This window comes from Leucopleurus acutus, assembly GCF_964270905.1.
Source record: "Leucopleurus acutus genome assembly, chromosome: 18".
In the NCBI taxonomy this organism is placed as follows: domain Eukaryota; kingdom Metazoa; phylum Chordata; class Mammalia; order Artiodactyla; family Delphinidae; genus Leucopleurus; species Leucopleurus acutus.
This window is the reverse complement of record NC_139160.1, coordinates 74,848,858-74,868,711: the sequence shown is the minus strand read 5'-3', so window position 1 is coordinate 74,868,711 and position 19,854 is coordinate 74,848,858. Positions and strand designations below refer to the sequence as shown.

Below are 19,854 nucleotides of genomic sequence, written 5' to 3'. Positions count from 1 at the left end.
ATCCAAATCAGAAAAGAAGAAATAAAGCTGTCACTGTTTGCAGATGACATGATACTATACATAAAAAATCCTAAAGATGCTACCAGAAAACTACTAGAGCTAATCAATGAATCTGGTAAAGTAGCAGGATATAAAATTAATGCACAGAAATCTCTGGCATTCCTATACACTAATGATGAAAAATCTGAAAATGAAGTCAAGAAAACACTCCCATTTACCATTGCAACAAAAAGAATAAAATACCTAGGAATAAACCTACCTAAGGAGACAAAAGACCTGTATGCAGAAAATTATAAGACACTGATGAAAGAAATTAAAGATGATACAAATAGATGGAGAGATATACCATGTTCTTGGATTGGAAGAATCAACACTGTGAAAATGACTCTACTACCCAAAGCAATCTACAGATTCAATGCAATCCCTATCAAACTACCACGGGCATTTTTCACAGAACTAGAACAAAAAAATGTCACAATTTGTATGGAAACACAAAAGACCCCGAATAGCCAAAGTAATCTTGAGAACAAAAAACGGAACTTGAGGAATCAGACTCCCTGACTTCAGACTATACTACAAAGCTACAGTTATCAAGACAGTATAGTACTGGCACAAAAATAGAAAGATAGATCAATGGAAGAGGATAGAAAGCCCAGAGATAAACCCATGCACATATGGTCACCTTTTCTTTGATAAAGGAGGCAGGAATGTACAGTGGAGAAAGGACAGCCTCTTCAATAAGTGGTGCTGGGAAAATTGGACAGGTACATGTAAAAGTATGAGATTAGATCACTCCCTAAGACCATACACAAAAATAAGCTCAAAATGGATTAAAGACCTAAATGTAAGGCCAGAAACTATCAAACTCTTAGAGGAAAACATAGGCAGAACACTCTGACATAAATCATAGCAAGATCCTTTTTGACCCACCTCCTTAAGAAATGGAAATAAAAATAACCAAATGGGACCTAATGAAACTTCAAAGCTTTTGCACAGCAAAGGAAACCATAAACAAGACCAAAGACAACCCTCAGAATGGGAGAAAATATTTGCAAATGAAGCAACTGACAAAGGATTAATCTCCAAAATTTATAAGCAGCTCATGCAGCTCAATAACAAAAAAACAAACAACCCAATCCAAAAATGGGCAGAAGACCTAAATAGACATTTCTCCAAAGAAGATATACAGACTGCCAACAAACACATGAAAGAATGCTCAACATCATTAATTAGAGAAATGCAAATCAAAACTACAATGAGATATCATCTCACACCAGTCAGAATGGCCATCATCAAAAAATCTAGAAACAATAAATGCTGGAGAGGGTGTGGAGAAAAGGGAACCCTCTTGCACTGTTGGTGGGAATGTAAATTGATACAGCCACTGTGGAGAACAGTGTGGAGGTTCCTTAAAAAACTACAAATAGAACTACCATACGACCCAGCAATCCCACTACTGGGCATATACCCTGAGAAAACCATAATTCAAAAAGAGTCATGTACCAAAATGTTCATTGCAGCTCTATTTACAATAGCCCGGAGATGGAAACAACCTAAGTGTCCATCATCGGATGAATGGATAAAGAAGATATGGCACATATACACAATGGAATATTACTCAGCCATAAAAAGAAACGAAATTGAACTATTTGTAATGAGGTGGATAGACCTAGAGTCTGTCATACAGAGTGAAGTAAGTCAGAAAGAGAAAGACAAATACTGTATGCTAACACATATATATGGAATTTAAGAAAAAAGGATGTCATTAAGAACCTAGGGGTTAGACAGGAATAAAGACACAGACCTACTAGAGAATGGACTTGAGGATATGTGGAGGGGGAAGGGTAAGCTGTGACAAAGCGAGACAGAGGCATGGACATATATACACTACCAAACGTAAGGTAGATAGCTAGTGGGAAGCAGCTGCATAGCACAGGGAGATCAGCTCCGTGCTTTGTGACCACCTAGAGGCGTGGGATAGGGAGGGTGGAAGGGAGTCGCAAGAGGGAAGAGATATGGGGATTTATGTATATGTATAGCTGATTCACTTTGTTATAAAGCAGAAACTAACACACCATTGTAAAGCAATTATACTCCAATACAAAAAAAGAAAAAGAAAAAAGAAACCAACTCAAAAATTGCGAAGCAACATGGGAGCCAAACCAAACACGTCAGGGGGCTGCACGGGTCTCCTAGGGCAGGGACATCTTCAGAGTAATATTTTCTGGTTTGGACTTCGAATGACAATAGGATTTATTAAGCCCTTCTATCAGTAGGTCATTGTACCCATAACAGAGTGCATGGGACGAGCTTCTCTGCACGGTGACCAGACAGTGGAGGCGCTTCTCCAGGCGCCAGTGAGGCCAGCACATCACTTCCTCAGGATGTTCTGCTAATGCATTGAGGGCCCTCACTGGGCGATTAGGTAGCATCACGAATCTTGACTTCGGATTTAAGACAGAAGAGTATCTGGCCTGGGCCCATACACTGAAACCTTAGAAATTTTCTTTCGTAGGAAATCCCAGGATAACATCCATTTTCTGCTAAAATAAATTGGAGGAAAGATAGCAAAGGCTGAACTTGGGCAATCTCACTCACTGTTGCAGTCACATCCCCCCACACCTCTATATTTACCTGATCTTTTTTTAAATTTATTTTTTATTGAAGTATAGTTGAATTACAACATCATGTTAATTACTGCTGTACAGTAAAGTGACTCGGTTATACATATATCTACATTCTTTTTCATAGTCTTTTCCATTATGGTTTACCCCAGGTTATTGAATATAGTTCCCTGTGCTCTACAGTAGGACCTTGTTGTTTATCCATTTTATATATATACCAGTTTGCATCTGCTATTCCCAAACTCCCAATCCATCCCTCTTCCACACCCCTCCTCCTCGGCAACCACCAGTCTCTTTTCTATGTCCCTGATTCTGCTTCTGTTTCATAGATAGCTTCATTTGTGTCATATTTTAGATTACACATACAAGTAATATCATATGGTATTTGTCTTTCTCTTTCTGACTTAATTCAACTTCCTGATAACTGCATAAACTCTGACTCAACCGAAGTCTGATTTTCCTCACAATTTCACTGACGAGGAAGATAAGATTCACATTTTAAGGCTGGTTTGAACAGAAAGCAAAATAAGATTTAAGACCATTTTATGTGGCTGAATTCTACACCTGCTGACAAAATATGCTAAGCCATTTAGAAAGAAAAATGTTGCAAGCTGTAGATTTACAAGAGATTAGGGCACAAGCCTATTACAATGTAGTTTTATCTTTTTTTAACCTAGGCTCTAAGAAATATTTAATCCATAACTTTATATATATAGTATCGAGGTGACCAAATGCTCTTTGAAACATGTAAAATATTTATGACTTCAAATACTTTATATCATACCCTAACACATACTACTTTATCATGTTCAACAATTTATGTACCTAATTTTTTTATCATTTTAGTCTTTTTTTCAATTGAAGTATAGTTGATTTACAATATTGTGTTCATTTCTGTACAGCAAAGTGATTCAGTTATACATATATATACATTCTTTTCCATATTCTTTTCCATTATGGCTTAATCACAGGATATTGACTATAGTTCCGTGCATGCACCTAATTTTTAAGACAACATTCAGTGTTATGGAGAGAAACCAAAAGATGACTAGTGTTAGACAAACAATCCAAAAATGAGGCAAAAGGCACGAACGTTTTTTTATTTGGCAATCCACTTAGCAGCAACACTAAGAAAATCTCTGACTTCCTTCAATTATCGAAACTTCTACCTCACCTATCACTTCTTTTTTTATTACAATATTGAAGAACAGAATAAACTGCAAAGTGTATTTTATTTTAACCAAAAAGCCAAAACTATAGAAATCAGTTTTAAACAAAGTTTAATTTTAGGCACAAAATACAAATAATTTTGTTTTGAAAAAAATACCTTTAAAAATATTTTAATGTAAACTGGGGAAAACTAGTGTAGACCAGGGTCTATTTTTCCATCTGTTTAAACAATGAAGTAAACTGTTTAAACTGATGACATTTAAAAATATAAGCAAAACACATGACCTTATAAAAGATAAGTATTACAGCATTCTCAAAAATGAGTCTTTATAAAATGAAAATTAGGACAATGTCTTCTGGCATGTGATAATCTTTGGAACAAGCACATGGGATATAACATACTCAGGATGCCAAGAACTTTAATTAAACCTCAACTTCTGTAAAGCTAATAACATGAGTATTTTTTAAAGGCTGGGATATGTGAACTACAATACCAGCAGTTTAAAATAGAAGGATAGGAAATAAAGGGAAATGATATTACATTATTACAAATGTACTTATTAACTTCTATTGCAGATTTTATTTTCAGGTTAAAACACTTATAGTTATTTCTTTCAATTAATGCTTATAAGCATGAATTGGAATTACCCTACATTAAAAGTTTCTGAAGTAACTGAAATTAGCTATAAAAAATACACCTAAGTGTAAACACATGAGAGAATTATTTCCCTCCTGTGAAAGATGTCCAGGAGTGTTCCAGCAGGTAATATATGATACTAGAGCTAAAAACTGCAAACTTGAAATAAACCTAAAAGACTTAAATAGTACCTATATCCTATTTTGAGTCCGACTGTTTAATGATATTTAAACTTTTAGTTACTTTTTCATGTATGGAATGCAAGATTTCTATACTTTTTTTTTCTTTTTTTTAGTTTCCTCAATATTAACTGAAAATGGAGAAAGGGTATTTAACATAAAAATAGAGGATAAATCCTCAGATTTCCCCCAAATGTCTTAATGTCCTACAGCCATGGGCGCTGTCCCATAGCAAACAGTGGGATACCATTTTTGAAGAAATGATTACTGCCCCTTTGAATCCTGTGCTTCTTGCAAGGTAAGAAACTATGACTAAGGTGTTCAACATGGCATTATAGTGAAAAGTCTTTCTAGTTCTATTTTTCCTTAAACGGGCTCTAGTTCTTTAATTCACATGACACCCTTTGGCTGTGGTTGTCTGTTAAATTTCCTGTTTTGGTCTAGTTTCAGCAAACCAGGCTATGGTAACTACCTTTTTTTTTTTTTCCTTTTGGTATTTCCAGTTAAGTGTTTTCTCTTTAGAGGTACAAAGAAAGGGAGGAAAACAGCCACACCAAGGTGTGTAAGTAGGTCACAGAAGTTTCAGTGCACCAAAAAACGTGCCGTCTCCATCCCGGGATATTTTAGCATTTTCGCGTGGTATTGCCAGTTGGAGTTCATCTCCTTCCTCCAGCTTTGCTATGCCTGGAAAAGAATGATTTGCAAGAACTTTAAGCAGTTGTACACGGAAAGGAGGGGGAGGGGAGAACATTAAAGACAACTACTTTGTTTTGGAAAAAAACAGTAGGCATTCACCCTTCAAATTACACCAGTGGACTTCTAAACCAGTTATGATTTGCCTAAACACCACCCCCCCCCAAAAAAAAGTAAAAGAAATAAGCAGAAGGAGTTATAACAGACATAAATGGATGTATCACCTACTGTTCGTAAAATGGAGAATCTAAACAGGACTCAGACATCTAACTATAAGAAAAAAGTTTAGGAATTCATAGCACGTCCCTTGATGGAATATTATATAGTTAAAAGTAGTTTTGGGCTTCCCTGGTGGCTCAGTGGTTGAGAGTCCGCCTGCCGATGCAGGGGACACGGGTTCGTGCCCCAGTCCGGGAAGATCCCACATGCCGCGGAGCGGCTGAGCCTGCGCGTCCGGAGCCTGTGCTCCACAACGGGAGAGGCCGCAACAGTGAGAGGCCCGCGTTCCGTAAAAAAAAAAAAAAAAAAAAAATTGGTTTTGCTTTGGGAATCTTTAAAAAATAATGTTAAATAAAAATACAAAAAAATGAGCACACCCACGTATATATACTGCATAGTCCTAAGTATACTTTCAAATGTGCATATAAAATGCATAAATTATTTAAAAGTGAAAAACAAAACACTACTTATTCACAAAGCACATCTGCTAACATAGTCTTTCTCTAGAGTACAAACTACGGGATGAGAAGTCATTTGGATTACTTTTATAGCCCTCTATAGCCCTCAATTTGTGTTTCCATACTTGTTTTTATAATCAAAAGCAACAAGGTAATTAGCTTCTCAAAACTGATCAACTAATCTTCATTCATGCGCCTAATTTACAATAATGCAGCCTGTGATTCAGGAATACAAAACACAACTCAGGAACTACACTCAGTATACTATCAGGTCATTCTTGACATCATTTTAAAAGAAAAAGATAAAGAAAAAGAAAGAGGAGGAGGGGCAGAGAATAAAACCAACGAAATAACAAAGGAAATAGCATCTAAATTGTCAATACATTCAACTCACAATTTTAAAAGTAGTTGCATTGTTTCATTAACATGCCATGAAAATGTATTTACAGGAACACATCTACGTTAACCTCTATTCCACTGTCAAGCCAAAGCACCTGGGTGTCCTGCAGCACCAGCCAGTGGGTATTTATTTACGGAGCACCTCAGATATACCAGACACCTTCGTAGGCCCTCATAGGGCGGTGATCAGAATAACCAAAGAGTCTGTCTACAAGGACCTTGTTTTTTGTTAATAGACCAAGACAGACAACAAACAAAAGAACATAGTTCTAGGTATTGTTAAGGGTGAAGTGTACACTTTTAGGATTGGCAAGGCATTTGATGACTACATTAAGTAGTAGAAAAAAAAAAGATTGAAGTTACTTGTTGAATGGATTAGTCATTATCATAGAGATTGAAGATAATCTAATAATTTGACAAAGGCTATAGATCACAGATCATTAATTAACAGTAACTCTCCAAATAAAGTCTGTGTGAACCAACTACGTTTTAAAGTAGGTTCTATTTAAAATTTCAACACTGGGTTATTGGCTAGTTCAAGTCTTCCAGATTATAGCAATCAGCTCTAACTTTTTCTACAATAAACACATTCAATTTGTTAATGAAATAATAAGATTCAGCTTCGTTGGGCTCCTCAAATGGACCATTTTAATTTTTTCCAGATTATTATGGAAGCACTTTATACACGTATACACCAATGTGTAGCTTTTAATGGTTTTAAACAAATTCGTTCTAGAACAGATAAAAGATTGAAAACCTGAAATCTCCTAGAAAACACTTTTCGTAAATAATACTAAGCTACTAGCACTGAGAAATATCTTTAAGGTCAAGTTAATTACTCTTAAAAAGTAAGGCACCTAGGAAATCTGGCTGAGAAAGTAACCATGAGGGGCTGATGATTAGAAAATTTGAAAAAGAGTGTGTTGTAAAGCTCTAAGTACTAATTAATGTAAATACATATAACAGACTGAAGTGACCTCACCATTTATAAATATTTTGCAACACCAAGATACTGGTTACCACTGGCTGCAGGGAAACAATTCTCTATGAAAATTAGGGAATTCCAATTTCGTAAACTTCCTCGTCACCCTGTCAAAGCTATTTATGGCTGTGGATCCAGGATGACAGTTGTCTCCATTATTGGGAACTACTCTGCCTTCTCACTTGTTTCATCGTGCCTTTGTCAGTAAACGCCTTTGGAATATAGCGCTGCAAATCGCACAGCCCAGCTGCACCCCGTGTTCCACACTGCCATTCACGCTAACTGTCTGGAAGGGAAGACATTCCTCGGGGTCTTGAATGGATTTTTCAAAATCACCAGAGAGAAATAAACGTGTCGAAGGCAAATTTTTTTTTTTTCAAATACTGGCCTCGATTAATTTGAAATTACCCCAAGACAAGATGAAGGCTACGATGGCAATTACAGCCCAAACAGACCTGCAATGAAGCGAGCCTGCCCTTTCCCTTTTCTGAGTTGAAATGCAGCCTCACTCCTACACTTTCACATCCCAAACGCATCCACCTGGTGTCCACTGACACCAGCAAAGCCGCTGGGCCACTGGACCTGACCCTCAAACCAGCCAAAGGTACTTCTTCCGCAGGAGGTGAAGAAGAGATTCTGTGAGTCCCGCTGGGGTCAGACTGGCTGGTTTAAACTAAGTTCTGTGCAGCCTAAGACAATGTGTGCTTCCTCTCTGTGCCTCAGACCCCACCTCCCTTCGACAGGGAGGATTAAAGGAAGGGGCACAGGTAAAGTGCCTGGCACGCACTTACCATTCTCGTATTATTCCAGCATTGTTATTACAGGTTGAAGAAAACACAGCTTACGATTGTTCTACTGTGGACTGCTGTGAAGTTACTGCCCTTTCTAAATGTATATAAAAATGATAAACCTATTAATAATGATTTTGCCTCTATCAACACAGACTAGCTTATCATTCAAGATAATAAGTACCACACAGTATATTGAGGAATGTCTTTCCGTCTATGTATATAGAACTATTATTTACCAGCTGAATAACAGGAATTATTGGGTAGTGTTTCAGGCATATTTTGAATACATCGGAACAAAGTCACCAGACTCAATTCGTCCCCAAAGACATGGACTTTTTTCCTCTGTATTAGGTGTCCCATGGCAAAGGTGTTATCGGTGTATAAAACCTGAGAAACAAACCAAAGAACTTTGTCAGGAGTCAGCACAAAACGGAGGCACTGGCCAGTGACAGCGGTATTAGGGTGGAACCTACCTGCCCGTATACAAAGAAGTAACCCGTTTCCTTGACCAATATTTTATTCTCTTTTTCTTCTAGCGCTCTTCCTCTTTTAAAGCTGAGAAGCCATGGAACAAATGTGTAAGCTCCTACAATGAAGAGAATCATTTATAAGAAAAAAGAGCTGAGAAAAGCAGTTCTTCACCTCCACTTAGCTGCTAAACTAAGTCTGAAATAGAGGAGAATTTCATCTTTGAAAAAAAGGGGAAAAGAAGAGAAATCACAATCCTCCACTGGTTTCTCAGCCATATTTACATACTCACCCAGGCAATTGTCAGATACAGGAACTCGAAAGCAAACACTTCATATGCAATGTCTGGGGTTTTGATTTCTTCTGTATTTCAGCAATTTTCAAAATATAGTCTGGTCTGGATGGGACAGTTTGAGGCCAAAAACATGGACAAACTGTCTCTGAATAACACACCGAGAGAAATTTTTGGTTTTCCTTTGATTCTGTCGGGGAGGAAAAGATTTTCCTCTACCCTTCTTGGTTCCTCTGGCTGGTCTAAGAATTAAACTGACATGAGACAGATCAACAGGAGAAAATCACACAGAAGTTTAATAATATGCATACATGGGAGAGTCCCAGGAAGACTGAGTAACCCCCCGAAGTGGGCAAAACAAATGTCTGCTGGGCCACCTATGTTAACACCTATGTTCTTACTCTTTTGCTTTCGGCATTTCATCATACCTCGCTGGAAATATTCTTATTAAAGAGAGAGAGAGTATGCATTTGCTTGTCTTTATATACTGTCTATGTTTCTCCTCCCAACCCCAGCCGCACACATGCGTGTGTGCGTGCACGCACACGCACACACACGCGCACAACACACACGGATTACACTCCATTGGGCCAAGGCAATGACTATGCTGTAGTCACAGCTGGAAACTCAGACGCCAAGAATGGAGCCTAGCACACAGTATACACTCAATCAACATGTGCTGCTCCATGAAGTTTTAATTTAAGAAAACAGACTGAACAATTAATTACAAGCTAAAGTAATTATAAACTTAAGCATACATGTTATAATATGTTTCTACATCTTAAAATTCACTTAGGTTTTTTTGCCTGCTAGTTAGACCACAGACAGATGCTAACAAGAAAATAGGTACTAAATGACTCCTCTGTAGGACGCTTATCTAAGCTAGTGTGAATCACTCCTTATAGTATCTAGGAATTTGGAAAGGAAAAATTTCAATGACCACAGATTCTTACAGCTTCTCCTCATACATAGAAAAGCACTGAAGTCATTAAACTGAGAGTCTATTCTTTGTGATTAGCAGTAATCTTTTGATGGTCGACTAAACATTCTTTTCCAGAAAAAAAAAATTAGATGTATCCAGGTTCCTCCCTTGCCTTTTTGGAACTGTTCCTCACAGCTATCTGAGAGGCTGTCTCCCGGGCTATAGTCCTCAATAAGACACTGAATGAACTCCAACTCATAGATCTTATATTGTGTGTTTTTATTTCAGTCAGTGGAGGTAAATTCTAGGAGTATTAATGCTTAATTTTGCTAGTCAACAGCTAAAATACTGATATATCTTGGTATATAAAGTGTGAACTTCCCAGCTCCACTCAGCTTTAAATACTTGATGTATTTAAATGTTTCGGAAAACTTAATAAATTACTGTGTACATTAATATGTGAAATTAAATAAAAATAATGCCAGTATTTAAATGTAAAAATAATTTATATGTATTTCTGAAAATGCCTGCTTTTGAAAGAGTAGATCTTTCCTGTACTGATATATATGAAAGACTTGTAGATAAATTTTAGGACAAGAAATTTTTATAGGAAAATCAGATCTATTTCATTAATATTTGTTTTCTATTCTACTTTATGAATAGGAAATTCCCTCCCAGATATTTATACCTCCAGTGTTATTTCCCACAGTAATTGAATATAGATGCTCCAGAGAGCAGCTGTCAATCACAGCTATCACATTTGCTTACTGTTCCTGATTTTCTATTTTATTATCTTAAAACTCCTGGAAATAGTTTTAAGGGAGAAGATACTAATAATATTTTTTGAAGATAGATTAAGTAAACCAATTTAAGAAATAGGGATTTTTTTATAAAGAAATAGGGATTTTTTTTATTGACAAATATAGTTTAGCAGTGAAATCCACGTAATCATATGCCTGATTCTGTAGATGAGGCAGGACTAGGAAAATCAAAAGAAACAGAAGCCAGACAGGCAGAGCCATGCAGGCTGAGCTACCAGAAGGGCAGTGAGAAGCCCTGTAGGGGCTCTGAGCAGTGGGGGAAAATGACTATATCTGTGTTTTAGAAACATCTCTATGTGGTTACCAGGTAAGAAATGTGCAAAACTGGAGGCAAGGAAACCAGCCAAGGTGAGAGACGATGGTGGTTTATACTAGGATGCTGAAATGAAAATGAAGAAAAACAGATTCGTTCAAATTATATATATGAGGAACCACTGATAAAGTTTTGAGATTAACGTACTGACTTAATGTACTGACTGAGGAAGCTGTCAAGAATGACACCCAGAATTCCAGATTGAACAGCTGAAGACATGGTCAGCACTTACTGAAACAGGAGACACTGGAAAAAGACCAGACTTGGGGAAAAGTTCTAAAGAGTTCACGCTGATATGCCACCAAGATACTCAGGAGAAGATGTGAAGTAGACAGAGGTATATATAGGCTTGGATCTCGGAAAAGTCATCTGGGCTAAAGCTCTACATTTAAGCCATCACACGTGCATGTTAAGTGACAACACAGGAGGGTTTAGGAATGCCAAAGAAATAAGAACGAAGACAATGGGACTGTGTCAGCGGTCTGAAAAACATCAAGACTGAAGAAATTTAAGAATAATTTGCAAAGAAGTTTAAAAAGCAGTGGCCAAAAAAGCTAGGAACATGGTTGGAGAAACAAACCAAGAAAAGCACGTGTTTCAAAAAGAGGGAAATCATCAAGTGTCAAATTCTACTGTGAGATTAAATCTCATCATTGCCGCTATGAAATAATTATGTTGAAAAACAGAATAAACGAGAGACTTCCACTATCAATGATTGTGGAAATCACATCTCTCCTTTTTTACCCCCTGTAAATCCCATGAAAGAAACATAGATGTGTGTTCTCCAAAATAACTGCGAGGGATGCCCAAAGCAACTGAGATCACACTGAAGTTGAGCATAAAAGTGCAGAGAAAAAGCAAAGGAAATAGTCAATGGCCTGGAACAGCAAAGTTCACACAGAGTCACAGCAAAATCAACTCGCTAAAGGTGACGAGGCCCGCACACACACACACAGAAATCTACGAACAAACAAACAGGAAATGTCAATGTAAGCTAAAAGAATTCGGGAAATTAGGGGGGGAAAGTGCTCACTTAAATGAAAGTAACAGTTTCAGAAGGGAAAATAGGTTTCACACAAAACAAAATGAGATGGAAATTTAAAAAAGAGTTAAGAATTTGAGAAAAATTGTAAAACTATAGAATATAAAAGATAGGTAACGAATTACCAGCATATACATAATTGGAACCCAGAGAGACAACACAAAAACAACAAAAAGTCAAGCAGAACAACCACTTAGAGCTACTGCAGAATTACAAGGCCCATTATGTGTCAGAGAAAGTTGATTCAGAGTTTTATTAGTTTCTTATTGCAGCTGTAACAAATTACCACAAACTTAGTGGTTTAAAACAACACACATTTATTATCTCCCGTTTGAAACATCAGAAGCCTCACTGGGCAAAAGTCAAGGTGTCGGCAAGTTGTGTTCTTTCTGGACGCTGGAATGTCCATCCCTTGCCTTTTCCAGCTTCTACAGTCTGCCTGCTTTCCTGGGCTTGTGGCCCTTCCTCTTCCCAGACAGCAATCACAACATTCTGAACTCTGTTTTCATCGCCACATCACCTTCTCCGACTCTGACCCTGCTAACTCTCTCCTACAAGGACCTTTGTGATTATACTGGGACCACACGGATAATCCAGGATAATATGCCCAAATTCCTTATCTTAATCACATCTTCCAAGTCCCTTTTGCCAGGTGAGGTAAGAAACTCACAGGTTTCAGGGATTACAGTGTGGACATGTCTGAGGAAATATTTTTCTACCCACCACAATAGTCTACCTTCAGATACATAATAAAATAAGCACTGAAACTTTAAAGTAAATATATACTTCTTTGTGTAACTAGGCAAGATTCTCAAGCCACTTATGAGAAGGAATTTTCTCTTACTTTAGTTTTCTTCAAAGTGCATATAATGCCAAAGGCAAAAGACAGTGGAGAAATTCCTACAAGCTACCCAGGTAAAGAAAGGGTAAACTGAGGATTTCATACCCAGGCATCTGTCCTTAAAGTATAAAAACTACAAGGAAACAGCTTTATTAATGCAAACACTAAGAGAGCATTGTTCTCCTGTGGCGATTTTGAATAAACTAGTAGAAAACAAAATTCAGGAAACTAAGATATGAATGAGGAAACCATAGCAAAAGGACTTGCAATGGGTATTGAATATATTTACTGTAAAAACACATAAAGAGGATGGTTTGATGATAAAGAATAGAACAGTTTTATGCCATGACAATGTAGAGATTCTATAACTAGCAAATACTGAGAAGTAGTGGAGAAAAAAATATTGACAGTAAATTCATCAACTGCCTCATTTGTAACAGCTGGGGCTCAAAGGATATAAAGTTGAGAGATCAAGTAATAGAAATATAAACATTGTAACAGTATGTAGACAAGCATTAAGAAATGTAATACTACTATCCAAAAAATGGATGGTGGAGGACAGGAATGATAGAGAAAATAAAGAAAAATCATATTTAATTTTATTACAGACCAGAGTAGACAATCAATATATATTATCTAAAGATATAATTATAGATGTCAGAGTAACATCATGAAAAATGACAGAGTAGAAAGCTCAAAAATAAGTCCCTTTGTGGAGGCAAGGCTATACAATGGAGAAAAGACAGTCTCTTCAATAAGTGGTGCTGGGAAAACTGGACAGCTACATGTAAAAGAATGAAATTAGAACACTCCCTAACACCATACACAAAAATAAACTCAAAATGGATTAAAGGCCTAAATGTAAGACTGGACACTAAAACTCTTAGAGGAAAACATAGGCAGAACACTCTTTGACATAAATCACAGCAAGATCTTTTTGGATCCACCTCCTAGAGTAATGGAAATAAAAACAAAAATAAACAAATGGGACCTAATGAAACTTCAAAGCTTTGGCATAGCAAAGGAAACCATAAACAAGACGAAAAGACAACCCTCAGAATGGGAGAAAATATTTGCAAATGAATCAACAGACAAAGGATTAATCTCCAAAATTTACAAGCAGCTCATGCAGCTCCATATCAAAAAAACAAACAACCCAATCCAAAAATGGGCCAAAGACCTAAGTAGACATTTTCCCAAAAAAGACATACAGATGGCCAAGGAGCACATGAAAAGCTGTGCAACATCACTAATTATTAGAGAAATGCAAATCAAAACTACAATGAGGCATCACCTCACACCAGTTAGAATGGGCATCATCAGAAAATCTACAAACAACAAATGCGGGAGAGGATGTGGAGAAAAGGGAACCCTCTTGCACTGTTGGTGGGAATGTGAATTAGTACAGCCACTATGGAGAACAGTATGGAGGTTTCTTAAAAAACTAAAAATAGAATTACCATGTGACCCAGCAATCCCACTACTGGGCATATACCCAGAGAAAACCATAATTCAAAAAGAGTCATGCACCCCAATGTTCACTGCAGCAATATTTACAATAGCCAGGTCATGGAAGCAACCTAAATGCCCATCAACAGACAAATGGATAAAGAAGATGTGGTACATATATACAATGGAATATTACTCAGCCATAAAAAGGAACGAAACTGGGTCATTTGTAGAGACGTGGATGGACCTAAAGAGTGTCATACAGAGTGAAGTAAGTCAGAAAGAGAAAAATAAATATTGTATATTAACACGTATATGTGGAACCTAGAAAAATGGTACAGATGAACTGGTTTGCAGGGCAGAAATTGAGACACAGATGTAGAGAACAAACGTATGGACACCAAGGGGGGAAAGTGGCATCGGGGGTGGTGGTGGGATGAATTGGGAGATTGGGACTGACATATATACACTAATATGTATAAAATGGATAACAAATAAGAACCTACTGTATAAAAAAATAAATTAAATAAAATTCAAAAATCAAAAAAAGAAAAGTCCCTTTGCTAAGGCAGCAATTAAACTTGCAAGAACTTACAGAATCCATGTTTTTGGATATATGAAATCTAGTAAAAAACTTATAGAAACCAAGGGAGTGTTTAATGAAACAAAAGGTGTAAATTTCAGTAAGAAAGTATTGTGGTATTTCTGCTTACTCATGTACCACCCCTCATTCTCCTGCTTAGTGGCAGACATGGAGATGGTGGCCTGAGTTCCAGTTGGTGTCTTGCTGATGCCAGGAAGTGCAATACTCACTTTGTTCTCAAAACATTGTGACTCTGGATTTTGACCTGCCTGGAGTTTCCATTTAGATGGGAGCAGCTCCTCAGGCTGGTGTCAGTCAAAAGCTTTACAGAAATACACTACCTGTAGCCACCTGTAACAAGCAACAGTGGACAGGGCAAGCAGCAGGCTGACAAAAAGCCTGAGAAGGATGAGGCTAAGGAGGAAGATACTTCAAGGAATAAGGGCTTTGAAGGGTTACCACATACACCAAGGAATCTGCAGTGGATTGTGCATGACCAGAGCAGGATGCATGTTCAGAAAACACCTGAAAGAACCCTAAGCTAACATCTCTAGTCGATCTTTGCTCTTTGCTCAAGCAGGATGGGAAGTCTAAGGCACAGTTGCTGGTAGCCTAGCGAAATGTTGAAGGAGTGCCCCAGCCCAGAGATAATCTGCTCAGAAAAAAGGGAGTTTGGTTTTTGTTGTTGGTGGTGGTTTTGGTTTTGGTTCCTGGCATTAAAGTAAATCTCTATCGGGATTAGGATTGGAGATGAAAGAATCCCCAACAGGATTACTGCAGAGATAACAGAAAAAAGACTTCAGTGACCACACAGAACAAGGAGTACAGTTTATGTTTTGAAAACATATTTTGGAAAATTCAATAAACAAATGGACAACTGCAGCCCACAACAATCAACAACAGCAAACCCTGGGGATGGGATTTGCAGAGTTACCACCCTGTAATATTCAAATTGTCCAATTTACAAAGAAAAATATAAAGCATACAAACAAACAGAAAATTATGGACCATTCACAGGGAAAAAAATTGGCAGAAACCATTCCTGAGGAAGCCCAGATATTGGACTTACTAGACAAAGATATTACATATTTTAAATATGTTTAAAGAGCTAAAGGATACCATGGACAGAGAACTTAAGAAAACTGGGAGAAAAGTGTATGAACAAATAGACACTATCAGTTAAGAGATAAAAATTATTGTAAAAGGAACCAAACTCCTTCTTTAAAAAGAAGTTGTGGAGCTAAAAATTAAAATAGCTGAAATAAAATTTTTACTGGAGATGTTACACAGCAGACTTCACCAGGCAGAAGATGGAATCGGCAAACTTGAATATAGGACAATTGAAATTATCCAGTCTGAGTAGAAGAAATAAAAAGGAATAAAAGGAAATGAAAAGAGCATAAAGGACCCATAGGACACTCTCCATCAGACTAATATTTGCATTATAGGAGTCCCAGAAGGAGAAGAGAAAAAGGCAGAAAGAATATTTGAAAAAATAATGGCCAAACTCTTCCCAACTTTGTAGAAAGAATGAATCTACATATCCACAAAGCTGAATGAATTTCAAGGAGAATAAACTTAAAGAGATCCACACCAAGATGCATTATAACTAGCAGCTGAAAGACAAAGGCAAGCACAGAATTTCAAAAGTACCAAGAGAAAAGCAATTCCTCAAGTACAAGGGATGCTCCATAAGATCAACAGCTGTTTTCTTACTTGAAACTATGTCATCAAAAGGCAGTGGGATGACATATTTAAGGTTCTGAATGAGGAATTATGCCAGTTAGATGGTAGAGTAGGGAGACTTACCTCTCATCCCTCCACAGAAATGCTGATTTAACAATAATATTGTTATTAAAATACCACAAAGAGACATTCAGGATCCAACTAAGAAGTAGAAGCAGCCTAGAGGAGCACAAACTGAGAAGCAGTTATATTTATACAGGTAAGAAAAGCAATTTCAATTTACTCACATCAGTCCCTCCTCCAGACAGGCTTAGCTCCACCCCAAGAAGACTGCCTCAGCCCATGATTCTCGCATGGAGGGATGGTGAGGTTGGATTGTGCACAAGGCCTCAGGGCCTCCTAGGGTGCCTTCTGAGGAACTGGTTTCTATCTTGCCTCGTACTGAGCACTGAACAACCAAAGATCTTGGTCCCTTGAGACAGTTAGAAACAAAAAAGGGGAGTGCATCCCCTTATAGTCAGAAATTTTTTTGTCGTGATTGTGGAAAAGCAGAGAACTGATACTTTTCCTCCGGAGGGAAGGAAGGACGCAAAGGGGCTTTGCTCCCAGCCTTAGAGTGACTAACACTGAGCACTGCTGACAGTGAAAGTGTATCCCAGTCAAAATCAGTCCAAGAAGATGGGGAGAAGTAGCTGCTTCTTCAAATGCACAGACAACAAAGCAAATCTACAAGGAATATGAGGAATCGAGAAAACACAACACAAAGGAAGGAAAAAAATCTCCAGTAAACAACGTGAGAGAAATGGCTATAATGAGTTGTAAATCACTTTTAACTCTAGTAAATATAAAAGTTAAAAGACAAAAGTATCTTTTAAAGAAGAATTATGACTACAATAATGTGTTAATACATACACAAGATAAGCTGATGTAAGTTGTCACATTAACAAGCTAAAGTGTAGGGGAGGGAGAAGTAAAAGTGCAGTTCTGGGATAAGATCAAAGTTAAGTTGTTATTAGCTTAAAGTACACTATTATCACTAGGTTGTTTTATGTAAACCCCATGGTCAGCAGAAATAAAAACCTGTAGTAGATACAAAAAATGTAAAGAGAATCAAAGCATACCACTACAAAAAATAATCAGAGAACACAGAGAAAGACATTAAGAGAGGAAGAAAGGAACAAATGAACTGTGAAACAGCCAGAAAACAATTAACAAAAGAGAAATAATAAGTCTTCATTATCAATAATTACTTTAAATGTAAGTGGATTAAATTCCCCAGTCAAAACACACAGAGTGGCTGAATGGATTGGAAAGAACAAAATCCAATCATATGTTGCCTACAATAGACTCACTGTAGCTTTAAGGACACACATAGACTGAAAGTGAAGGGTTGGAAAACAATATTCCATTCAAATGGTAAACAAGAAAGAAGAAGTGGCTTTTCTTAAATCAGACAAAATAGATTTTAAGTCAAAACTTGTCACATGAGACAAAGAGGGTCATTATGTAATGATAAATGGATCAATTCATCAAGGGGATATAACAAATATAAATATATATGCACTCAACAGTGGAGCTCCTAAATATGTAAAACAAATATTAACAGATCTGAAAGAAGAAATAGACAGCAATACAACAACAATAGGATAATTCAGTACCCCATTTTCAACAACAGATAGATCACCCAAAAGAAAATCAGTAAGGATACAGCATACTTGAACGACCCTACAGACTAAATGAACTTAACAGATATATAGAGAACATTCTAGCCTACTGTAGCAAAATATACATTCTTAAGTGCACAAGGAAAATTCTCTAAGATAGATGAAATGTTAGGACACAAAATAAGTCTTAACAAATTAAAGGAGACAAATCATATCAAGCATCTTTTCCAACTAAAATGGTATGAAACCAGGAATCAGTAACAGGAGAAAATTTGAAAAACTCACAAATAGGTGGAAATTAAACAATACACTCCTGAACAACCAGGGAGTCAAAAAAGAAATCAAAAGGTAAATCAAAAAATATCTTAAGACAAATAAAAATGAAAACACAACATACCAAAACTTACAGGATGCAGTAAAGCAGTACTGCTGCAATGTCCACACACACTAACATTTACACGTTCAAGGTTTACTAGCATCACAACGCATCAGCCCAAATGGCAAAGCACCCAGATAAGCACCCAGATCTTCCAAGGAGGATCAATGTAGAGCAGCCACCACGCCAGGAAGATCACAACACTCTGTGAAATTCAAGCTCACAATGGAGTAGCAGCTGCATATTTTTGCATGATTTATAGCATTTTTGGTTTCGGCCAAATGTGTAAAACAAAGCTTTTCCAAGTTATATTTTTTAATTGGTCCTTAGGGTCTTCTTCTGGCTCTATTTTAATTCTTAGGGAACAATTTGCTACCTAATAAAAGTTGCAAACATATGACTTTGGAAAATGCAGAACAATAAATAATAAGAGAATTTCAAATAGTTTATTATTTGGGTTACATTTAGGATAATTAAAGTCACATAGAAAAATACAGATGAAAGGTAGCGTTCCCAGGAATCACTGCAAAGGCCAATCCAAATTCATTATCTTTCTTGTGTCTCCACTCCTGGCCCCCAGCTTAACTTCCTGACACTTCTGAACTCCCCCTTGTGGTTCAAAACCCAAATATTCCCTTGCCCCCCCGCCTGCTTTATTTTTCTCCATACCATTTAATTTTATCATTCTACATTTTACTCGTTCATTTGTTTGCTTTTCTGTTTTCCCTTCATGAGAAGGTAAATTCCATAAAAATGAGGACCTATATATATGTGTCACTGCTGAGCCCCAACACCCACACAGTAACTGGAACACTGTATGTTTTTAACCAGTATATGTAAAATATAAAGCAATAATTTCACACTGGAGATTTATCACAAAAATGTTATATTTGTACATATACTTATTGATAAATTAATATAAAATGTATGTTCAGTTTTATCTTCATCCTATTGTAATATTCTACAACCTAATATAACAGAGAATGAATATTTGTGAAGAGGATCTTGAGGCACCATAGAGGCCAAAATCATTTCTAAATAATAAAATACTGAATTTGATTTAGTACTGATTTTGCTTTATCATGTGCTACTTATTTAAAATGTGTACGTATTAGTATCCTTAAGGTAATTCTGTTAGGTTATTACATTAGCCTAAATATTTACTCCCCAATCATTTTAAATAAATTTATTATTTTAAATCTGATTGTAAGAAATTTTGAGGCAGATAGGTGATTTGAGATGGAG

General features: G+C 36.9%; 1 protein-coding gene across 1 annotated transcript in view; it reads right to left on the bottom strand.

Moving 5' to 3' along the window:
- Nucleotides 1-4,516: 4,516 nt before the first annotated feature.
- The window catches only part of TNFSF13B (TNF superfamily member 13b), a 31,705-nt gene continuing 16,367 nt past the window's right edge, over nt 4,517-19,854 (bottom strand). Inside the window, exons 4-6 of the mRNA XM_082859480.1 lie at nt 8,626-8,738; nt 8,389-8,539; nt 4,517-5,294 (exon numbers count right to left, since the gene is read on the bottom strand). Coding sequence (XP_082715606.1) covers nt 5,182-5,294; nt 8,389-8,539; nt 8,626-8,738 — 377 coding nt within the window. The 3' untranslated portion in view covers nt 4,517-5,181. The remainder of the gene's footprint in view (nt 5,295-8,388; nt 8,540-8,625; nt 8,739-19,854) is intronic.